The sequence below is a fragment of the Watersipora subatra genome, chromosome 1, assembly GCF_963576615.1.
Source record: "Watersipora subatra chromosome 1, tzWatSuba1.1, whole genome shotgun sequence".
NCBI classification, from domain to species: Eukaryota; Metazoa; Bryozoa; class Gymnolaemata; order Cheilostomatida; family Watersiporidae; genus Watersipora; species Watersipora subatra.
In genome coordinates, this window is record NC_088708.1 from 39287458 (window position 1) to 39307133 (window position 19676).

Below are 19676 nucleotides of genomic sequence, written 5' to 3' on the forward strand. Positions count from 1 at the left end.
TCTTCAGCAATTGTCATTTGTCGCTCAATGATTAACATGAGCTTTAGTGCTCTTTCTCTCTATGATTTGAGGAGTTCATGACTTTTAATCATGGCCTCCAAGTGAAATCCTGACAAGAGAACGATCAGCTCTGATTGATGTTGGTTTTTCATAGTCTTCACCTCCGTGGTCTAGTTTTAAAATTTCCTGTCACCTGGTGCCGTTTCGGCAGAGTTATGATGCTACTTTTACTCCAACCTCCTTTGCTATCTTTCATTAAAGTTGGTCTAGATGAATAATCACTCATCTCTGGTATTGACTCGTCATGACTCGTTTTCCTTGGCTACATTTGCTTTCATATAACAGTTCAAATGCTCAACCATGTTGTCGATTCTATAGCATCAGGTCATATTTGACATTACTGATGGTCTTTCTGTAATGTCCCACAAAATTCTTCCGTCTCTCCTTGGTCAGATCTTAAAGCTAGTTAAAAATCACCTGAACTTTTATGATTGTGGACACATCCACTAATTGGCCCTAAACAATAGTTACCGCTAATCCCATTGTGGTAATCCGGTCTTCATATTACATCTATAGCATTAAACAATAATTACTGCTAATCCCATTATCTTAATCCTTTCTATATAGTCCAAAAACTTATTCATTTAACAACAGTGAATGCTTTTTAGAAAATTTACAAGTTTGGTGAATGGATCACGGATACACACCAGATGCATGTACTATAAACACTGTACGTTTAGTCTTTTGGGGGTCATGAAATCTTCGTTGGTTGTAGGAAATGAATTTGGCCACCCAGAATGGTTAGATTTTCCTAGAGTTGGAAATGGAGAGAGTTATCACTATGCGAGAAGGCAGATGAATCTGATACGTGACGACACTTTGCGCTATAAGTTCTTCTACAGGTTTGATAAGGCCATGAATGAGACGGAGGAGAGGTACAAGTGGCTCACCGCACCTCAGGTCAGTCCCGCTGGCTTTTTCCATTTCTCTCCCTATTCACTTTCACTCGTCAAATTATTTTAAATATTTTTTGTTTTATTTCACCTTTAGAGATTTATATGCCTACTTTTTGGCTGCTTTGCTTCTTTTTCAACTCTTGAATAATGTGTAGATGTGCAGCTATAACATACCCTACAGGATGAAAATATTCGTTGGTTATAAAAATTCACGATTTCGCGAACAGTCAATTTCGCGAATTATTAAATTCCGTTAATAATTAGTTCTATTTTTAATCACAAGGGAGAATAATTACTGCATCAAATTAAAAACTAGCCGCAAATTAAAAACATTTTTAAAATCATTGCCTGGGCTTTGAGCTAACACCATTGCCAATGCATCACATTTCTTTACAAAATTATTCAAGGTTGTCACAAGATATGCAGAATGGCGTCATCGCAAAAATAGCTGCTAGGCAGAAGTACTAAATGTAGCCGAGTTCCAAAACTTCTTTAAAATCATCGCCGGGCTTCGAGTTTTATTGCCATTGCATCAAACTTTACAAAATTATGCAAGCTTATTACAGTCATACTTCAACTTACGAGCTTAATGCGTTCCGAGACTGAGCTCGTATGTCAATTTACTCGCATGTTGGTGCAATTAATTTATATATAGAACAATTAAATATATATTGATTGGTTTCCATATTCTAAAAAAAGGCAAATAAAACACTCAAAACAAGATGTTGTAACAGAAAGAACATGTTGGCTATTGTCCTTACGTACTACATGCTTTCAAAAAGCAACAAATAAAAAATAATGCAAGGAAATGTGATTAATTAAAATGTAAAATTAAATACATACAATAGCAGTTAACACTCGCATTTGCCAGGGAGGGAGATATAAGTTATCCTTCGTTACAACAGTTGACTTTGATAAATTTAGATTTTATCAAAGTGTTAAAAGACAAACTTAGAAGCAAACCTAAAAGCAAACTTTCATTTTCAACTAAACGTAATTAAAATTTCTTCGGCGTTCATAGTTTGAAATTTCTCACCGGTTAGCGAGAAATCTTTCCTTTTTTTCGCTTTCACGACTAGCCGGCCGTTTTAAGATAAACCTATCTAAGGACGTTTGCCTTTGTCGCCCTTGCAACATGTTGCGATTAGGACGAACACAGGTGTCGTCACAAATGGTTAACACACGATCACTAGCCAACTTGTCCGAATGTCTATTAAACAGTTTGGATAGATAGCGCCGGCCTTTTCACATTGCATCGTTTCAGTTACGCTGTCACCGGCCAATTGTTTGTCCAATGCCATCAGCGGTCGTGAAGATCGCTGCACCGTTTAGAAACTATGGCTAGTACTTTTGCGAACTAAATGCCCTGAATATAATCCTTCTGTTTGATAATTATGAATGTATTTCTGTCATATTGCCGAGCTATCTGAATCACGCATACACATTTCGCATATTTTTCAATACTTTTCCGTTTAATATCGACTGTTATCATTTGCTTTTTCTTTGTATTATCTTTCATTTTACTGGCAAACTTTCGGTCTACGCACAGTACTTTTAATTCACATAATTCTGCACAGAAAATCGTGCACAAAAAAACACGATACAACAGTATAACCTGAGCAGTTGAAAAATACAGAGTGATGCTGTTCTAATAAAACACCTCCGGCATACTTGGCAACTGACTCAAGTGCTCGTATCTCAAACATGGCTCGTATGTTAGTGCTAAAACTTGCTAGAAAGCTGGCTCGTATCTTAAGTTTCTCGTACGTTGGAGCACTCGTAAGTTGAAGTATTACTGTACAAGTTATTCGGCATGGCTTCGTCATCGCAAAAAATCTCTCCTAGTCTTTTTACATTGAAATCAACTCCATCAATCTCTAATAGCGAAGTTGAGGACGATCATGATTCTGATCTGGACATGGTATGTATTTGATTTGCAGTGCAGATACGTTTTTCCATAATTAACTGCATTAGTTAATTCTTTTGTTTAAAAACTGATCGCTTTCATTAAATACTTCAGCTATTGTTTTTGTACTTCTTTGACACTTATTAATATTTTTTCTTTTTTGTGTTTACTGCAGATTGAGAATGAAACAACCTACTCTGATTACGAAAACTAGAGACAATTAGTAATACAGACGGTTCCCAACCTACGAACGAGTTACGTTCCGAGCGATTGTTCGTAAGGTGAATTTGTTCGTAAGTTGCTTCAGTGCTATATTTTGTATTATAATTTATGTTTAAGGCCTATATAAGTATGTTTAAGGCTTGTATAAGTAACCTGTATTGGTTTGTACTGAGAAAAATATTTAATAAAATGGAGATAATACTTTGGTGGACGCCGGGCCATGACACTGCATTTCTTATAATTATGTTTTGTCCTTTTTATTATATTGTTGTTTTAATCGTTATGCTATCACTTATCGTTGTTGTCTTATTTTTTGTATGTGTTGTCCGTTTATTATATCGTTGTTTCACTCGTTATGCTATTGTTATATCTGATATAACGTCATAACACTATCACTTATCGTCACTTATATTGTTGTCATACCAACGCGGTAGCGGTCCTATTTATTCGCCTTGTTAGCCGGTGTTCTTGCCGTTTGCCGGAATGGTTGATATTATTGTATATAAATGAGTGCGCTCATTTATTTGAGCAGAGCAGATAGCCGTATGCTCCTCGGCTAGTGAAATTTCCTTCGCTAATTAAAAGCTGAATGAAACTACACACACTCTCTTCTCTTTATTTATTAGTAGAGGTCGTGCCAAGTAAAGGCCGGCAAACCCCTTTACAATACGTATGTAAAGTTCAAACAAAGTTCAAACAAATAACTCGAAAGTTATTCGAGTTACGAACAACATACATACGTTCGTATGTATCGTTGTTCGTAACTCGAATGTTCGTAAGTAGGGAACCGTCTGTATTCATCAAGGCAGGAATATTGGCAGAGAATCAACCAGTCAACCTAGACCCCTTCGTCGACAACAACTCCTTGATATCACTGCAGCAAACATGATTAAATTATATATTTTATTTCATGTATAGATATATTATAATTTATTACAAATTCGAATGTACAAATAAAATATTTCAAATACAAATAAAATTTTACAAACGATGAATGGAGTAAATATAAACAGTTTAGTCCATATGGCGGTTGTCTAGCAATAAAATTAAACTGGTACTTTTGATAAGTGAATACTAGCGTGTAATGGTGCTCTCTGACTAGTTATTTTGGTAATAGCAGCTCTATATCGCTGTCACTGTCTTGGGTAGATGTTAAAGGCGATTCTCTCGCTACTACATGACTGGCAAGGAAGTTATCATCAGAACTCTCCTCGTGGCTTACAATTGCAAAGTTCTGCCGGTTGGCCAAAGATTTATGCTCGTAAAGGCGTTTTTGTTCCTTTTTTAAAACAGATATATTCTCCTCGTTAGCAGCTGTGGTCACTTCTACCTCAATTTCAAGACCTCCCTGAATGATTGGTGATCTTCTAAGAATGACATCTACCACCCTTTCAGTCATTGTGCTTCCGCGTATGATGAAAGATCTCTCTCTCTCTCTCTCACTCTCTCACTAAAACAAATAACGAAGCGGTAGGGATGGAAAAAATAAACATTGCATTTTACCGAAAAACCAAAGTAAAATTCAACTAATTTAGTGAATGGTTTTGAAAAAACTCATTACTTACCACAAATTGTTGGTTCATCAAAGGCCTCCAAATCTACGAATATTCATGAAAACCTCTGAACACCGCAAAAAATTTATAGCTTAGCACAATCGACCCATAGTTGTAAGCTAAATAGAAAACGAAACACGCAATGTGTGCATGCGTAGGGTTAACTCTATTGCTAGACATAATAAAGTTAACTCTTCATAGAGAGTGACAGTTTTCAGCCGCGAATAAATTAATCCGCGAATATGCATGAAATGGCAATTTTCGCGAAATTTAACTCCGCGAATAAATTCATCCTGTAGGGTATACTACACATTTGTGCCTCACTACATGTAACCTGTGTATTTCACTGCCTTGTGTTACCCGGCTCTTGGCAGCAGTTCGACTCTTGCTTTTGTAGGCTTATGTAAGCTGCAAGCATGGATCTGATCGGGTAATTGCATTTAGTCGAGCTGGCGTGTTGTTTGTTTTCAATCTGCACCCCTGCCAGAGTTTCACAGGCTATAGGCTGGGTGTGGACCAGCCAGGCAAGTATAAGCTTGCGCTTGACTCCGATGAGAAGTGGTTTGGAGGTCACTCAAGACTTGACCATACTACTGAGTATTTCACAGACGAGGAACCTTGGGCTAACAGGCCAGCATCTATTATGGTAGGTTCATGCAACCTTTCCTCTCCCTATATTAACTGTTGTATTATCTATATAGTGTTGTCCAGCAAAAAATATATGAGGTTTTTCATGCACTAATTGATATACTTATCCATTATAAAAAGGGCCAATAAGAAGTTCTGACATACTCCGCCATAAGCAAAAAATTAGCCTGCGAAAAGATCATTCTTGCCGGAATAATAGATAAAGTTTGACCTTGTTCACTAGGTCTCTGCTCCATAGGTGAGGTGAAAGTAACAGGAGCTCTCAATAGCCTCTAGAGGGATCAGTCAATCATTCTCCGTATCACCAAGTTCAAAATAAACATGAAATCGCACATCGACATGAAGAGAGGGTGTACCGCTGATAAACATAGTCTGCCTGTCGCCATCTTTGTTCTGGTCATCTGTTCATCTTGTGACTCTTTGGGGCAGATTTGCAACTTTCACAAATGTCTCGTTTTTCTTCTTTCTTAGTGTTTCTGTATTTTTCTTTATCATACATTGGTTTATTTATTCTCATTTTAGAGCGATTTCTGTAATAATTGCAGGCATACCTTCCTTCTAGAACAGCGCTTGTATTTGCACTGGCAGAGAACTAACCCTGGTAGACAAGTCGGCAGGTTTAAGGAGCATCCCATGACGATGTCTTAACTACTCACTATACTGCATTCAAACAATCTCATTCTCTAATCTCTGATATGCTGCTTTCTAATCTACCATATATGTATGCCTAGATATTGGGCTTTCTTTTGAGGTTTGTTATGGTTTCTTTTTACTTTTATATTTTTGTATTTACAATGGCTCTAATCTAATAACAGCTTGGTGCTTTCTCTCAAATGGTCAAGTATTCCGTCTACCAAACTGTTAGGTTTAAACCAGTTTCTGTCTGATAGATATTTTATTTAAGTTGAAGTACTTGTATCAATGGTATGCAAACGTTAGAAGGTGACAAAAGGGGCAAATCAGAAAGACGAAATAAGGTAGGACATGTGCTTGCATTTAATAAAGGATAGAGCATATGGAAATAAAGGAGGGAGTGTAGCAGTTCGATGTATCATTTTTTTCGTTTGTATTTTATGTTTGGCAGCGAACGATATCAGCATAATAAATAGCCCGAGTGGCAGCAGTAACAAAAATTTTTTTGACTTGCTCTGACTGGTCTCAGAACAAAAGACACCAGGCAGGGTAGGCTTGGGCCTTGTCCCGCATAGGCAACAACTGACAAAAGACACCATACAGGGTTGGCCTGAGCTTTGTCCCGCATAGAGAACAGCTGACAATAGACACCAGACAGGGTAGGCTTGGGCCTTGTCCCGCATAGAGAACAGCTGACAAAGGACACCAGACAGGGTAGGCTCGGGTTTTGTCCTGCATAGGCAACAGCTGACAAAGGACACCAGACAGGGTAAGCTTGGGCCTTGTCCTACATAGGCAACAGCTGACAAAGGACACCAGACAGGGTTAACTTGGGCTTTGTCCCGCATAGGCAACAACTGACAATAGGCACCAGACAGGGCTGGTATGGGCTTTGTTCCCCATAGGCAACAGCTGAAAATAGATACTAGACAGGGTTGGCTTGGGCTTTGTCCCGCATAAAGAACAGCTGACAAAAGACACTAGACAGGGTAGGCTGGTGCCTTGTCCCACATAGGCAACGGCTGATTTTATTACCTACCTATATATCGATTTGTGATGTGTTCATTTTTAGACACTGAGTGTAACCTTATGCATTACTTATTTGCTACCATATTTCTGTTCTTCACCTATGTCAGGGACCAGTAAAATAACGCATGAGTTGTGGTAGATCGGGAGAAGAAAAGATTTTTATTGAAGTCGGCTCCAAGTGAGAGTGTTCCTAGATACTTAGATTAACATTGTTACTGCATTGTTGACTCGATGGATTGCCTAGTTAGTTACTACTAGCAGAGCTACGGGTGAGTGTAAGCAATGAATTCGAGTCTACATATACAGAAACTGCTTGCATTCTCTGAGGAATTCAATGAGTTTCAAGAGATGGAGATTCTGATAGAATCACCATTCATAAAGGAGACGGCCGAAGGGTATGGACTGAAGCAAGTGTTTCTAGGTAGGAAATTTTACTAGTGTTGGATATGTTCTTCTTATTGGATACAGTAACATATGATATAATCTGCTGCTACTAGGAGCCCTTACTGTTTCAGTTTTCTTATCCGTGTGTAATGCACTGTTCAGCACTCCACTTAGCTTGTTCATAGACAGTTTAGCTGTTTTCCTTGCGGGGCTTATGCACTGCTGCATTCATTACAAGCACCAAACCTGTTTGTAGATGCTATTCCTTTCAATTGTAGACACTTTACATTATATTTCTAGATACCTTTTTTATTCATTTTAAACAATATACTGATAATTGCTTTCTATCATAATTTTTTATAATGTCCACGCTATTTATATATACTCATTTTGTGCTTATATATATAAACTAGCTGTGCATACTGGTGTTGCCCGGGTATTAAAAATCGGCTTGTAAACAATGAGAAGTGATGAGATTTGCTTACCACTTGCTGGCAGGCAACTCTCCAGCAAGTGGCCTGGTACATTGCCAATGGAAAATTCCACTAACCTAGTTAGTAAGTTTCAAATGCCGGTAGGCAATGACATTGCGTCAGCATTGTTGCCTAGCTAGGCTATTCTAATAATAGCTATAGCCGAAATGCAGACAGACATACGAACATACTTCGAGAAATATAGATATAGACATACATGAATGTGTGCTCAATATACAAAGTATATATATTCCAAGTATTACCTTTCAAAATGCGGTAAACTAGAGTGGTAGCGATATACTATATATATAATGTATATATATATGCCTAATACATATATACAGGTCTGTCTCCCACTATGCTCCTCATAGCACATCAGCAGCTGTTAAACTATTCTAAGAACCCAGAAGTGATCTACAACACTGGCCTTGACCCTGAAATGGAAGGAGTAGCCTTGGTCAATGCACTACCTCTCACCAATGTGAAACTGCGCTCCATCAAGCCACGAAAGATTGTTGTACTATGTGCTCATAAGCCAACTCTGTACTTTGAGTTGTGCAACACGAGGTGTAAGGAGGTGTCACTGGCTAAAGTTTGGCAGGCTTGGCTTGAGCTTATTACAAAAATTCAAATGGGAATACCCTTGGTATCACAGCAACTAGAACTGCCAAAACCTTCAATTTCCACCCTGTACTCATTTGAAGAAGGTCGGTGGAGTTGGTGAACAGTGAAGATTGTGTTAAGATTTCTTGTGAGATTTGACGGCTAACATGGTCTATTAACCACTAGCAATAATTATTACCAGTACTAATGATTAATATTCTTTCATTGCAGGCGTGGAACGTCATAGAGACACAAGAGAGAATAACTCCTTGCATAATCTGCAACATGTAACTCGGAGTTTCGACACATTGAGTAAAACTAGGCCAGTTCTTCTGTACTCTGGCCTTAACTTATTCTCAGAGAAAGACGTGACAGAGTCTGAAGATATGCAACTAGAAAGTGTTGAGAAACACGAGATTAACGGGAACCGAAAACAACCAAGCCAGTTTGAAAATAAACTTTCTGGCAGCTTTTTATGCGATGAAATAACAGATACTGAATATTCATTGAATATGAACAATGGAGCTAACAGCAGTCAATTGACAAATGATGTCCCTTCGAAAGAAAAGAAAATCGGCAAACTGCAGAGCAATGACCTTCACACACAAGAATCTGCAACCCTGAGACTTATTCCTAGCACTAAGAACTCCCTTTCATCGGTGCGTATCGGATCAAAAGAACTGATTGCAGAGAACAAACATGCCTCTAAATTTCTTGGACGTCGATTTGTGCGATCATCTAGCATCATGGTGCAGTCGAGTGGAAGAGAAGTTTCGACTATCAAACTGAGCCCTAGCAAGGGACGGATGTCAAACCGTAAACGCAGTCGTGCTATGAGCAGAGGTACCATTGATATACACCCTCAGGACTTATCACAAGCTAATACTTTCTTTGTTGAAAAACAAGGTGAGAGATCAACCTTTACAACTTTTCTGCTGTTGTAAAATATAGGATTCTACAGTGAATATTAAGATTGTGGTTTGTTGAATGTTAATTTTCAGTGTCTGATGCCATGGGTCTAGCTGTTCTAGGATGTTGTTTTATAGCTCATTGATATCGTTTGATACCTATATGATTTAGCCTCTGTTATTATTTTTATACAATTAACTGTAATATTATGAATATTGCCCCTAAATTATTGCCCCTGAAGGAAATGCGCAGCAATAGATATGCTGCCTGCATGTTGACATGTTTCATACTTTACTGGTGGTATTTGTTAATATCTGATCCAGTCTGTTCCAGTCGGTAATATCTGACCCAGCCTGTTCCAGTTGGTAATATCTGACCCAGCTCGTTCCAGTTGGTAATATCTGATCCAGCCCGTTTCAGTTGGTAATATCTGATCCAGCCCGTTCCAGTTGGTAATATCTGACCCAGCTCGTTCCAGTTGGTAATATCCGACCCAGCCCGTTTCAGTTGGTAATATCTGATCCAGCCCGTTCCAGTTGGTAATATCTGATCTAGCCCGTTCCAGTTGGTAATATCTGATCAAGCCTGTTCCAGTTGGTAATATCTGATCCAGCCCGTTCCAGTTGGTAATATCTGACTCGGCCTGTTTCAGTTGGTAATATCTGATCAAGCCTATTTCAGTTGGTAATATCTGATCCAGCCCTTCTCAGTTGGTAATATCTGATCCAGCCCGTTCCAGTTGGTAATAGTTAATCGAGCCTGTTCCAGTTGGTAATATCTGATCCAGCCCATCTCAGTTGGTAATAGCTGATGCAGCCTGTTCCAGTTGGTAATATCTGATCCAGCCTTTTCCAGTTGGTAATATCTGACCAAGCCTGTTCCAGCTGGTAATGTCTGATCAAGCCTGTTCCAGTTGGTAATATCTGATCCAGCCCGTTCCAATTAGTAATATCTGATCAAGCCTGTCTCAGTTGGTAATATCTGATCCAGCCTGTTCCAGTTGGTAATAAATACTGACTCCAACTTATCTACGTAGTCAACAATTTTCCTAACACTTTCTACAGTCATCTATTAAGGTAAATTAATGCTGAATTGCTTGCAATCTGTTACATGACCTAGTTTAGTGTCATGTTGATTTCTAGTTGCTTTCCTTCAATAATTATCCTATAAGCATTCTGTAATGCAACTTTTCCTACAATCATCATGAGCATATCCAAATGCTGTAATGCAACTTGACCTACAATCATCAAGAGCATATTCAAATGCTGTAATGCAACTTGTCTTACAATCATCATGAGCATATCCAAATGCTGTAATGCAACTTGTCTTACAATCATCATGAGCGTATCCAAATGCTGTAATGCAACTTGTCCTACAATCATCATGAGCATATCCAAATGCTGTAATGCAACTTGTCCTACAATCATCATGAGCATATCCAAATGCTGTAATGCAACTTGTCCTATAATCATCATGAGTGTATCCAAATGCTGTAATGCAACTTGTCCTATAATCATCATGAGTGTATCCAAATGCTGTAATGCAACTTGTCCTATAATCATCATGAGCATATCCAAATGCTGTAATGCAACTTGTCTTACAATCATCATGAGCATATCCAAATGCTGTAATGCAACTTGTCCTATAATCATCATGAGCATATCCAAATGCTGTAATGCAACTTGTCCTATAATCATCATGAGCATATCCAAATGCTGTAATGCAACTTGTCCTATAATCATCATGAGCATATCCAAATGCTGTAATGCAACTTGTCTTACAATCATCATGAGCATATCCAAATGCTGCTGTAATGCAACTTGTCCTACAATCATCATGAGCATATCCAAATGCTGTAATGCAACTTGTCCTATAATCATCATGAGCATATCCAAATGCTGTAATGCAACTTGTCCTACAATCATCATGAGCATATCCAAATGCTGTAATGCAACTTGTCCTATAATCATCATGAGCATATCCAAATGCTGTAATGCAACTTGTCCTACAATCATCATGAGCATATCCAAATGCTGTAATGCAACTTGTCCTACAATCATCATGAGCGTATCCAAATGCTGTAATGCAACTTGTCCTATAATCATCATGAGCATATCCAAATGCTGTAATGCAACTTGTCTTACAATCATCATGAGCATATCCAAATGCTGTAATGCAACTTGTCTTACAATCATCATGAGTGTATCCAAATGCTGTAATGCAACTTGTCCTACAATCATCATGAGCATATCCAAATGCTGTAATCCAAATGCAGGTGATTATAGTATTTACATAAATCACCCTGATAAGGGCGTCAATATTGCAACGGTGAATAATTACATTCTTTGTAAAATAAAAATGAGAACACGCCTCAATGGTTAAACAAAAAGGCAAAAACTAATTTTAAAGTATTTCTGTTTTTTTGCTTCTCATTTTTTCCTTTCTTACACAGATTTTTAAGGAACTCAAAAGAATGCACTATCTTTGAGGTGACAGGAAAAGTCTTATTTTTCGCCCTACCCGCATGAAGGATGTATTTCATACCCTTCCTTCATTTATACGTACAACAGTTTTTTTACAAGATATATTCAACTCTTTTAGCGTTTTAATATCTAGATAGCATATAAAAAGTTTAGCCATATAAGCAAATATTTACTGTGTTTGACAGGAAGCGACATTCGAAGGAGAAAAGAGAGAAAGCACTCAAGAGCAAAAGTAAAGTTGGCCCACAAATCAACTCATCAAATAATGCAAGAGAAATTTGGCAAACTAGCAATGGACCCAGATTCCCAACAAAACCGTATCAAAGATAGAGCGTTTTTAACTAACAACTCACCATATGACGCCACATCCACGAATATAGACCAGATCTCTTTAAAGATCACTGACCATCCGAGCTACACGCAAGAAGATGATGAAGAAGAAGATGATACCCTTCTAAACAGTGCTATCTCAAATTATGCAGACGTTAATGTTGCAGTAAGAGCCAGCGTGGACAAGATAAAGGCAACTCCTTCAAAACTTAAAATGCAAAGTGAGACTATTGAACTATCATCTGGAATAGCAGTTCCTCGATCACCTAATGATCAGTGGCCAACATTCCCAAGCAACTATCGTCCTGATCCACCTATTCCTTTTTCATGTTTTGTGATGAATTCACAAGCCGACATGACTGTATTTCCAGAAGGCTATTTTACTAGTGAATATCCAGAATTTTCGCTAAGCTCTCCAGAATTTCTCCACAGCCCACGTATCATAATGAATACTAGTGTAGCAGATGGAGAACTTGTGGCTAATAACGATAACACTAAAATAGTCCAACCCAGAGGTGTGTCAGAAAGAGGCTCCAAGGCTTTTCAAGCAGCAAAATCGGAGACGGGAGAAGATGGTATATTCTTGCTAGAGCAAGTTTACCAAGCGTCTGGAGAAGATGACAAGTCTGGAGACTGGTTGGACTCTCAGCAGACAAGCCTAAGGTTTACATTTATTTTATCTGAAACTGTTTGGTAATCAATTTTATCTGAAACTGTTTGGTAATCAATTTTATCTGAAACTGTCTGGTAATCAATTCTATCTGAAACTGTTTGGTAATCAATTTTAAAAGTTACTTCATGATAAGCAAAAACTTGTTTTCTTTATTCAAAATTTTAAAACCTCTGCTACTATATGAAAGTTTACTTGAGTCTAAGCAACTTTTTTAAAGAATGCTTTTACTGGTAGCTACAGATGATTGCTGCGGTATTAGAATAGGGTGATACATTTGATAAGGCAGAATACATAATACGATTATGTAAGGTGAAAGTGTAACTCACAAATGAGGTGAAAATTGTTCTAGTTCTAGCATTTCAGGAACTGTTCTTTTCCTTGATTATCAGCGAAGTATGCGTTGTTAGAGAGTACCCTCCTACTTTGACTGGAAGTAGCTCCACTAGTCTACTGCTGAACGATGGGGAAGAGGTCACAGATATAGCATTTCCTCAGTTAAATCACAGCAAGGGCATGCCTTCTTGGATACAAAAGCACCTGACACCAGCTGTCAAGAGTAAACTGTCAGTAGAGAACAATGAGCTACTAGATGACTTTGGCAGGCCCACATGGATGAGTCGAAAAGAAAAGGCCTTGCTTGATCAGGTGAAGAACTATAGTATGTATTATACTATTAGTGAGTTGTACCAATATATACCTAGCCTTGCTAGAAGTGGGTCCTCGTTAGCAGCAGGTGAATATGTCATATTTGGCATTCTATTATTATAACATAGCAAAATTTTTGCTATTTATTTTGGCTTGTGAAAGTTCAGTATTTTGATCATGACCACCATTAATAATGACACCGACAGGGGCAATGGTGTAAATCACGTTCTTGCCTTCCATGTAGCATCTCACTGGTAGTGTGCCCATCTACATGTAAGTGAAATGGCGGCTTTCTCCAAAAGAATTGAAAACAAATATTCTTCTGTCAGACTATGCTCAACGCCTAGCAACCATTTGGCTCTCCTTTCGAAAAAACTAGATAGATAGTGGTAGATAGTGGCCAGTGTTTATAACTTTATTTTAGGTTGACAGTAGGCCACATACTTATATGCTATTGAGAAAGAAAGGTCTCGACTCTCAAATCTTTAATGGTCAACATCTTATGCTATCGCTCCAATATGGTTGGCTTACCTTATGCTTGGGCATTGTGGCTGACACTCATTTCATAGATGTACTCATTCATATACTTCAGCTTGAAATACTCAAGAACTTGGATGATGACTTGGACTTTGATGTCTATGACTGCTTCCCCTTTGGCAAAAACTTTGGTGAAGATTACTTTATAAGGTAGACGCTAACCATTGTTCATCATCTATATCTACCCTAAAACCTTCTTTATTGTCTTCTCTTGACCACCGTCTATTACTCTATGTATTATTAACGAGCCTCTTATCACCCTTTTTTTATTGTAATCATTTGATACATATTCTATTGAAATGCGAGTCATTTAGTTTTTCCATCCGCTGATGTTAGAACACTCAGTGACTATTTCAGTACAGTACATGCACTTTTGCATGCTATCAAAACTATGGCTTATTGATACATCCAGAGGACAGGCTATATTTTCTCTCAGCTTCTCTTAGAAGTCATTGTCTGTGAGTGTTTTCTGTCCCCTCTGTTACCTGGACTTTTTTAGGCTTCAGGTGAATGCATGATAATAATACGTGATTACGTGACAACAATACATGAATGCGTGACGTGAATGTGTGACAACAATATGTGAATGTGTGAAAACAATACGTGACAACAATACGTGAATACGTGCCGTGAATGTGTAACAACATAACGTGAATACATGACAACAATACGTGAATATGTGGCAACATATATTGTAGATTACATAAATTAGAATTATGAACAGTTGACCCACTGTGTATGTTTTACTTTCTATGTCGCCAAAGCTAACACCTAATCATTTAATGAATGATTTTATAGAAACTTGTTAGTAACGAGTAAAATGAAATCAAATGTTTTTGAGATAAATGCATAACCAGAAATTTAAAATCTAAACTATGACGTATTCTTAAAAAAAATCAGGTTTGAAACTTTATAAAAAATAAGGAATGTTTCAACAAAAAGATTGCAAAGCAAATCTGTTGAATAACTGTTGTGAAGATATTTAATATTTGTTACTGCAGCTCAGAGTCTCAGAAAATCTCTTGGGAACCAGAACTGGAAGCGATAGCTGAAGAGTTTGAAAGCCGACTAAATCTAATGTTATTCCATAAGCGTGACAAACAGACAAAAAGATCCGGGCTTGAGTTTCTGAAAGGAATTCTTCAGCCAAAACAAAGTGAGTTTTTACTTCTACTTTTTAGTTTTTGTAACATGACCTGCTGCAGTAATACAACAGCTAATCCATTTTATTGCTTTTTCATCTTAACATTGCATTGGTTTCTTATGAGTGACATGCAAATCTTCATCTGTATCTCTAGGTAATCATGATATAGCGCAACTAGGCAGCAGAACATCGATACCACCTGTGCGAGTTCTTGCTAAGCAACTGACAGCGCGGACAGTTGAAGGTTTGGAAAAAATTTATGCGCAAAGCCATAAGCAAGTGTGTAGATGGAGTCTCATTGGTCTCTCTGCAACTGACTCGCCCAACCGACTTTTGAAACAGTTTCAATGCACTGTTGACCCTATACAACCAAATGTTAACCAAAATCAGCAATTCTGTGGTATAGAGCACAATGCTGGAGATTATATGAGGATGGGCGACTCAACACCAAATGGCAAGTGTTCACAGGTGGTTAGTAACCAAACAGACGCGAGTGTAGGAATGGATAGTGTCAGCTCATTGTCAGATTTATACACTGGTGAGCCTTTCCTAGCATCTCTCAATTATAGCTTTATCTACATATATAACTATGGTTAAAGCTTCACAGCGGCTCTACTAGAAATACTGAGCAGACATCGGAAACAAATTCAATTTTAATCCTGTTTGTTTTCACACAAATTAATCATTTTCTATTAATATTTATGTGTTTGCCAGAGAATCATAACAACAATGCAAACAATAGACTTTCTGACCAAAGAAAAGACTCTCCAACGCCTTCTAAAAGTAAGGACCGCAGTAACTGGAGTCTCGCGAGTTTCACAAAAAAGAAAGACACAAATAAGCTGGTGGTTCTGAGAGAGTTGGGTCCTGAATCTATCTTTGGTAGTGGAGGTATAATCACAAGCAACTCAGCGCATGACTCAAGATATCAGAGCACATCTGACTTGCACTTAGCAAACATCAAGTAAGAAGATTATTTAGTAACTAGCTGTTATTATCGAGAGACGTTTAATTCTTTACATGTTTTGGAAAAACACTGAAAAACATTCAATTTTGGGTTGGTTTTTTATCTTGTTACAACTTGGAGTTATTGCTTCTTGTGAAATCATTGCTGAGGCTGTAACTCGGATAAGTTATGTGTTATAAATAAACATGCAAATGCTCGACAGAGTAAGACTATATATTGATGCTGTAGAAATAAACTACCCTATACACCATTATCTGTATAGAGTCACAGCAGGTACTTTCATTATTATCTGTTTAGAGTCACAGCAGGTACTTTCACCCTTATCTGTTTAGAGTCACAGCAGGTACTTTCACCATTATCTGTTTAGAGTCACAGCAGGTACTTTCATCATTATCTGTTTAGAGTCACAGCAGGTACTTTCACCATTATCTGTATAGAGTCACAGCAGGTACTTTCACCATTATCTGTTTAGAGTCACAGCAGGTACTTTCATCATTATCTGTTAGAGTCACAGCAGGTATTTTCATCATTATCTGTTTAGCGTCACAGCAGGTACTTTCATCATTATCTGTTTAGAGTCACAGCAGGTACTTTCACCATTATCTGTTTAGAGTCACAGCAGGTACTTTCATCATTATCTGTTAGAGTCACAGCAGGTATTTTCATCATTATCTGTTTAGCGTCACAGCAGGTACTTTCATCATTATCTGTTTAGAGTCACAGCAGGTATTCTCACCATTATCTGCTTAGAGTCACAGCAGGTACTTCACCATTATCTGTTAGAGTCACAACAGGTGTATGAATAGTTATAACCCATTTACCAAACTGACACATAAATTCTCTAAACAAATGTTCGATGAATATGTTAAAAGCTTCTCTATGATAGCATTTTTGCTGTTAAAAATTATGTTATATATGAATTCCTAAATTTCAATTCTATAATTGCTTAAAATGCCATATTACCTTGTAATTTGATTGTGTAAGGGTTCCTTAAAGATAGAGGAAGGTGCCATCTTATTCGACTGAGTCTCTCCCATCTAGATTGGAGAGGCAGTAAAAATCCACAGTCATTCAGCAAGTTGTCCGGTCTCAATCTAACAATAGTTAAAATAAAATAAAACAACATCTACTAATAGTATGGTTTGTAGCTAGGAATGCACAGCTGTTCATGATATTCTTACACCCATTCAGCCCACTACCCCAGTAGTTCATGATATTCCTACACCCATTCAGCCCACTACCCCAGTAGTTCATGATATTCCTACACCCATTCAGCCCACTACCCCAGTAGTTCATGATATTCCTACACCCATTCAGCCCACTACCCCAGTAGTTCATGATATTCTGACACCCATTCAGCCCACTACCCCAGTAGTTCATGATATTCTGACACCCATTCAGCCCACTACCCCAGTAGTTCATGATATTCTTACACCCATTCAGCCCACTACCCCAGTAGTTCATGATATTCCTACACCCATTCAGCCCACTACCCCAGTAGTTCATGATATTCCTACACCCATTCAGCCTACTACCCCAGTAGTTCATGATATTCCTACACCCATTCAGCCTACTACCCCAGTAGTTCATGATATTCCTACACCCATTCAGCCCACTACCCCAGTAGTTCATGATATTCCTACACCCATTCAGCCCACTACCCCAGTAGTTCATGATATTCTGACACCCATTCAGCCCACTACCCCAGTAGTTCATGATATTCTGACACCCATTCAGCCCACTACCCCAGTAGTTCATGATATTCCTACACCCATTCAGCCCACTACCCCAGTAGTTCATGATATTCCTACACCCATTCAGCCCACTACCCCAGTAGTTCATGATATTCTGACACCCATTCAGCCCACTACCCCAGTAGTTCATGATATTCTGACAACCATTCAGCCCACTACCCCAGTAGTTCATGATATTCCTACACCCATTCAGCCCACTACCCCAGTAGTTCATGATATTCCTACACCCATTCAGCCCACTACCCCAGTAGTTCATGATATTTCTACACCCATTCAGCCCACTACCCCAGTAGTTCATGATATTCCTACACCCATTCAGCCTACTACCCCAGTAGTTCATGATATTCCTACACCCATTCAGCCCACTACCCCAGTAGTTCATGATATTCCTACACCCATTCAGCCCACTACCCCATATATTGAGAATTGAATAAACATATTAAACATTCACTGCTGTCGGCAGCATTTACTAAATTGAGTGTATTAAGAAAATTTGGAGAGTAGTTATTAAATTATTGGTTTCACTGAGCAGTTGCGAGTATTATAAAATTTCTTCACTTTGCTTGTTGTGGTTATTTAAACTACTACCAGTTAAGCCCTCAACAGTCATACAGTTATTCTCTTGTTGCAGCATGCCCAGTAATAGTGAAATAGCTGCCTCGGGAACGCTCTGTGACAGCGCACTGCTTCATTTCAGCGCAGAGGTTATAGCTCGAGAACTAACTCTCATTGACAGAGCAATACTAATCCGATTGAACTACAGTAAGATAGTCAGTTCTATTAGAGACCACAGTCTAAACGCAACACAGGTACTACATGCAGTCTGCCAAATCTTATTGACTGAACTTTGTCATTGATGGATTTTACCGGCCTTGTGTTTGCACTAGCTATTTTGTCTTTTTAAACTATTTAATGGTTCAACTAGCTGTGCATGTTGGGAAGGAGGTAGAAGGATAGAGAGATGGTAGCAAGAATGGTTAGGAATGACAACTAAAGAAAACCTGGAAATATTAAAATGTTTGTGCAAACTATGCTAAGCTATGCAAGAGAAGTACTGTGACGCGAGCTCTATTATACCTGCATAAGATTTTGTGTTTGTCTATTCGCAGAGGCTAGGAAGTCATCAGCCGCTAGCAGCATCTATCAAACTAGCTGAAAGGCTACAGAGCTATTTTCTGTCTGAGATCCTGAGATGCCAAGATATCGATATTCAAACAGATGTCCTTCGGCATCTCATATCTGTATGGTTTGCGATTTCTCCGCTTTATTGATTTACTGCATGGTTACACGGCACTGAAACTTCCTGCTCACGCGTTCGGAAAAATGTCGCTAAGCAATTCTTTTGTTTTAATAAATGCTTTTTAAAGGCGGTTTTTGACCTTCTCGAGCGAACTGTATTTCATTACTATAAATGTAACGCATTACCAGTAATCTTATGTAACAGGTATGTGTACTGCTGAATAGCCAACACAACTACAACAGTCTATGGGTGCTAGTGGAAGCCCTCAATAGTCATCCGATCAGGCGACTGCATAATGTTTGGTCAGCATTAAAGAAACACAGTCTAGACAAGTACAAGTAAGAGTGTAATAAGTCTATGCATTCGCTTTATTTTATTCTCTCATACTTCCTGTCTAGTGTTTCTTATTTTATTCTCTCATACTTTCTGTTTGGTGTTTCTTATTTTATTCTCTCATACTTCCTGTCTAGTGTTTCTTATTTTATTCTCTCATACTTCCTGTCTAGTGTTTCTTATTTTAATCTCTCATACTTCCTGTCTAGTGTTTCTTATTTTATTCTCTCATACTTCCTGTCTAGTGTTTCTTA

General features: G+C 38.2%; 1 protein-coding gene across 1 annotated transcript in view; it reads left to right on the forward strand.

The window, feature by feature from the left end:
* LOC137398412 (1,4-alpha-glucan-branching enzyme-like) overlaps window positions 1-6119 on the forward strand; it is a 35482-nt gene extending 29363 nt beyond the window's left edge. Inside the window, exons 15-17 of the mRNA XM_068084523.1 lie at window positions 776-960; window positions 5035-5283; window positions 5831-6119. Coding sequence (XP_067940624.1) covers window positions 776-960; window positions 5035-5283; window positions 5831-5881 — 485 coding nt within the window. The 3' untranslated portion in view covers window positions 5882-6119. The remainder of the gene's footprint in view (window positions 1-775; window positions 961-5034; window positions 5284-5830) is intronic.
* The last annotated feature ends 13557 nt before the right edge of the window (window positions 6120-19676 follow it).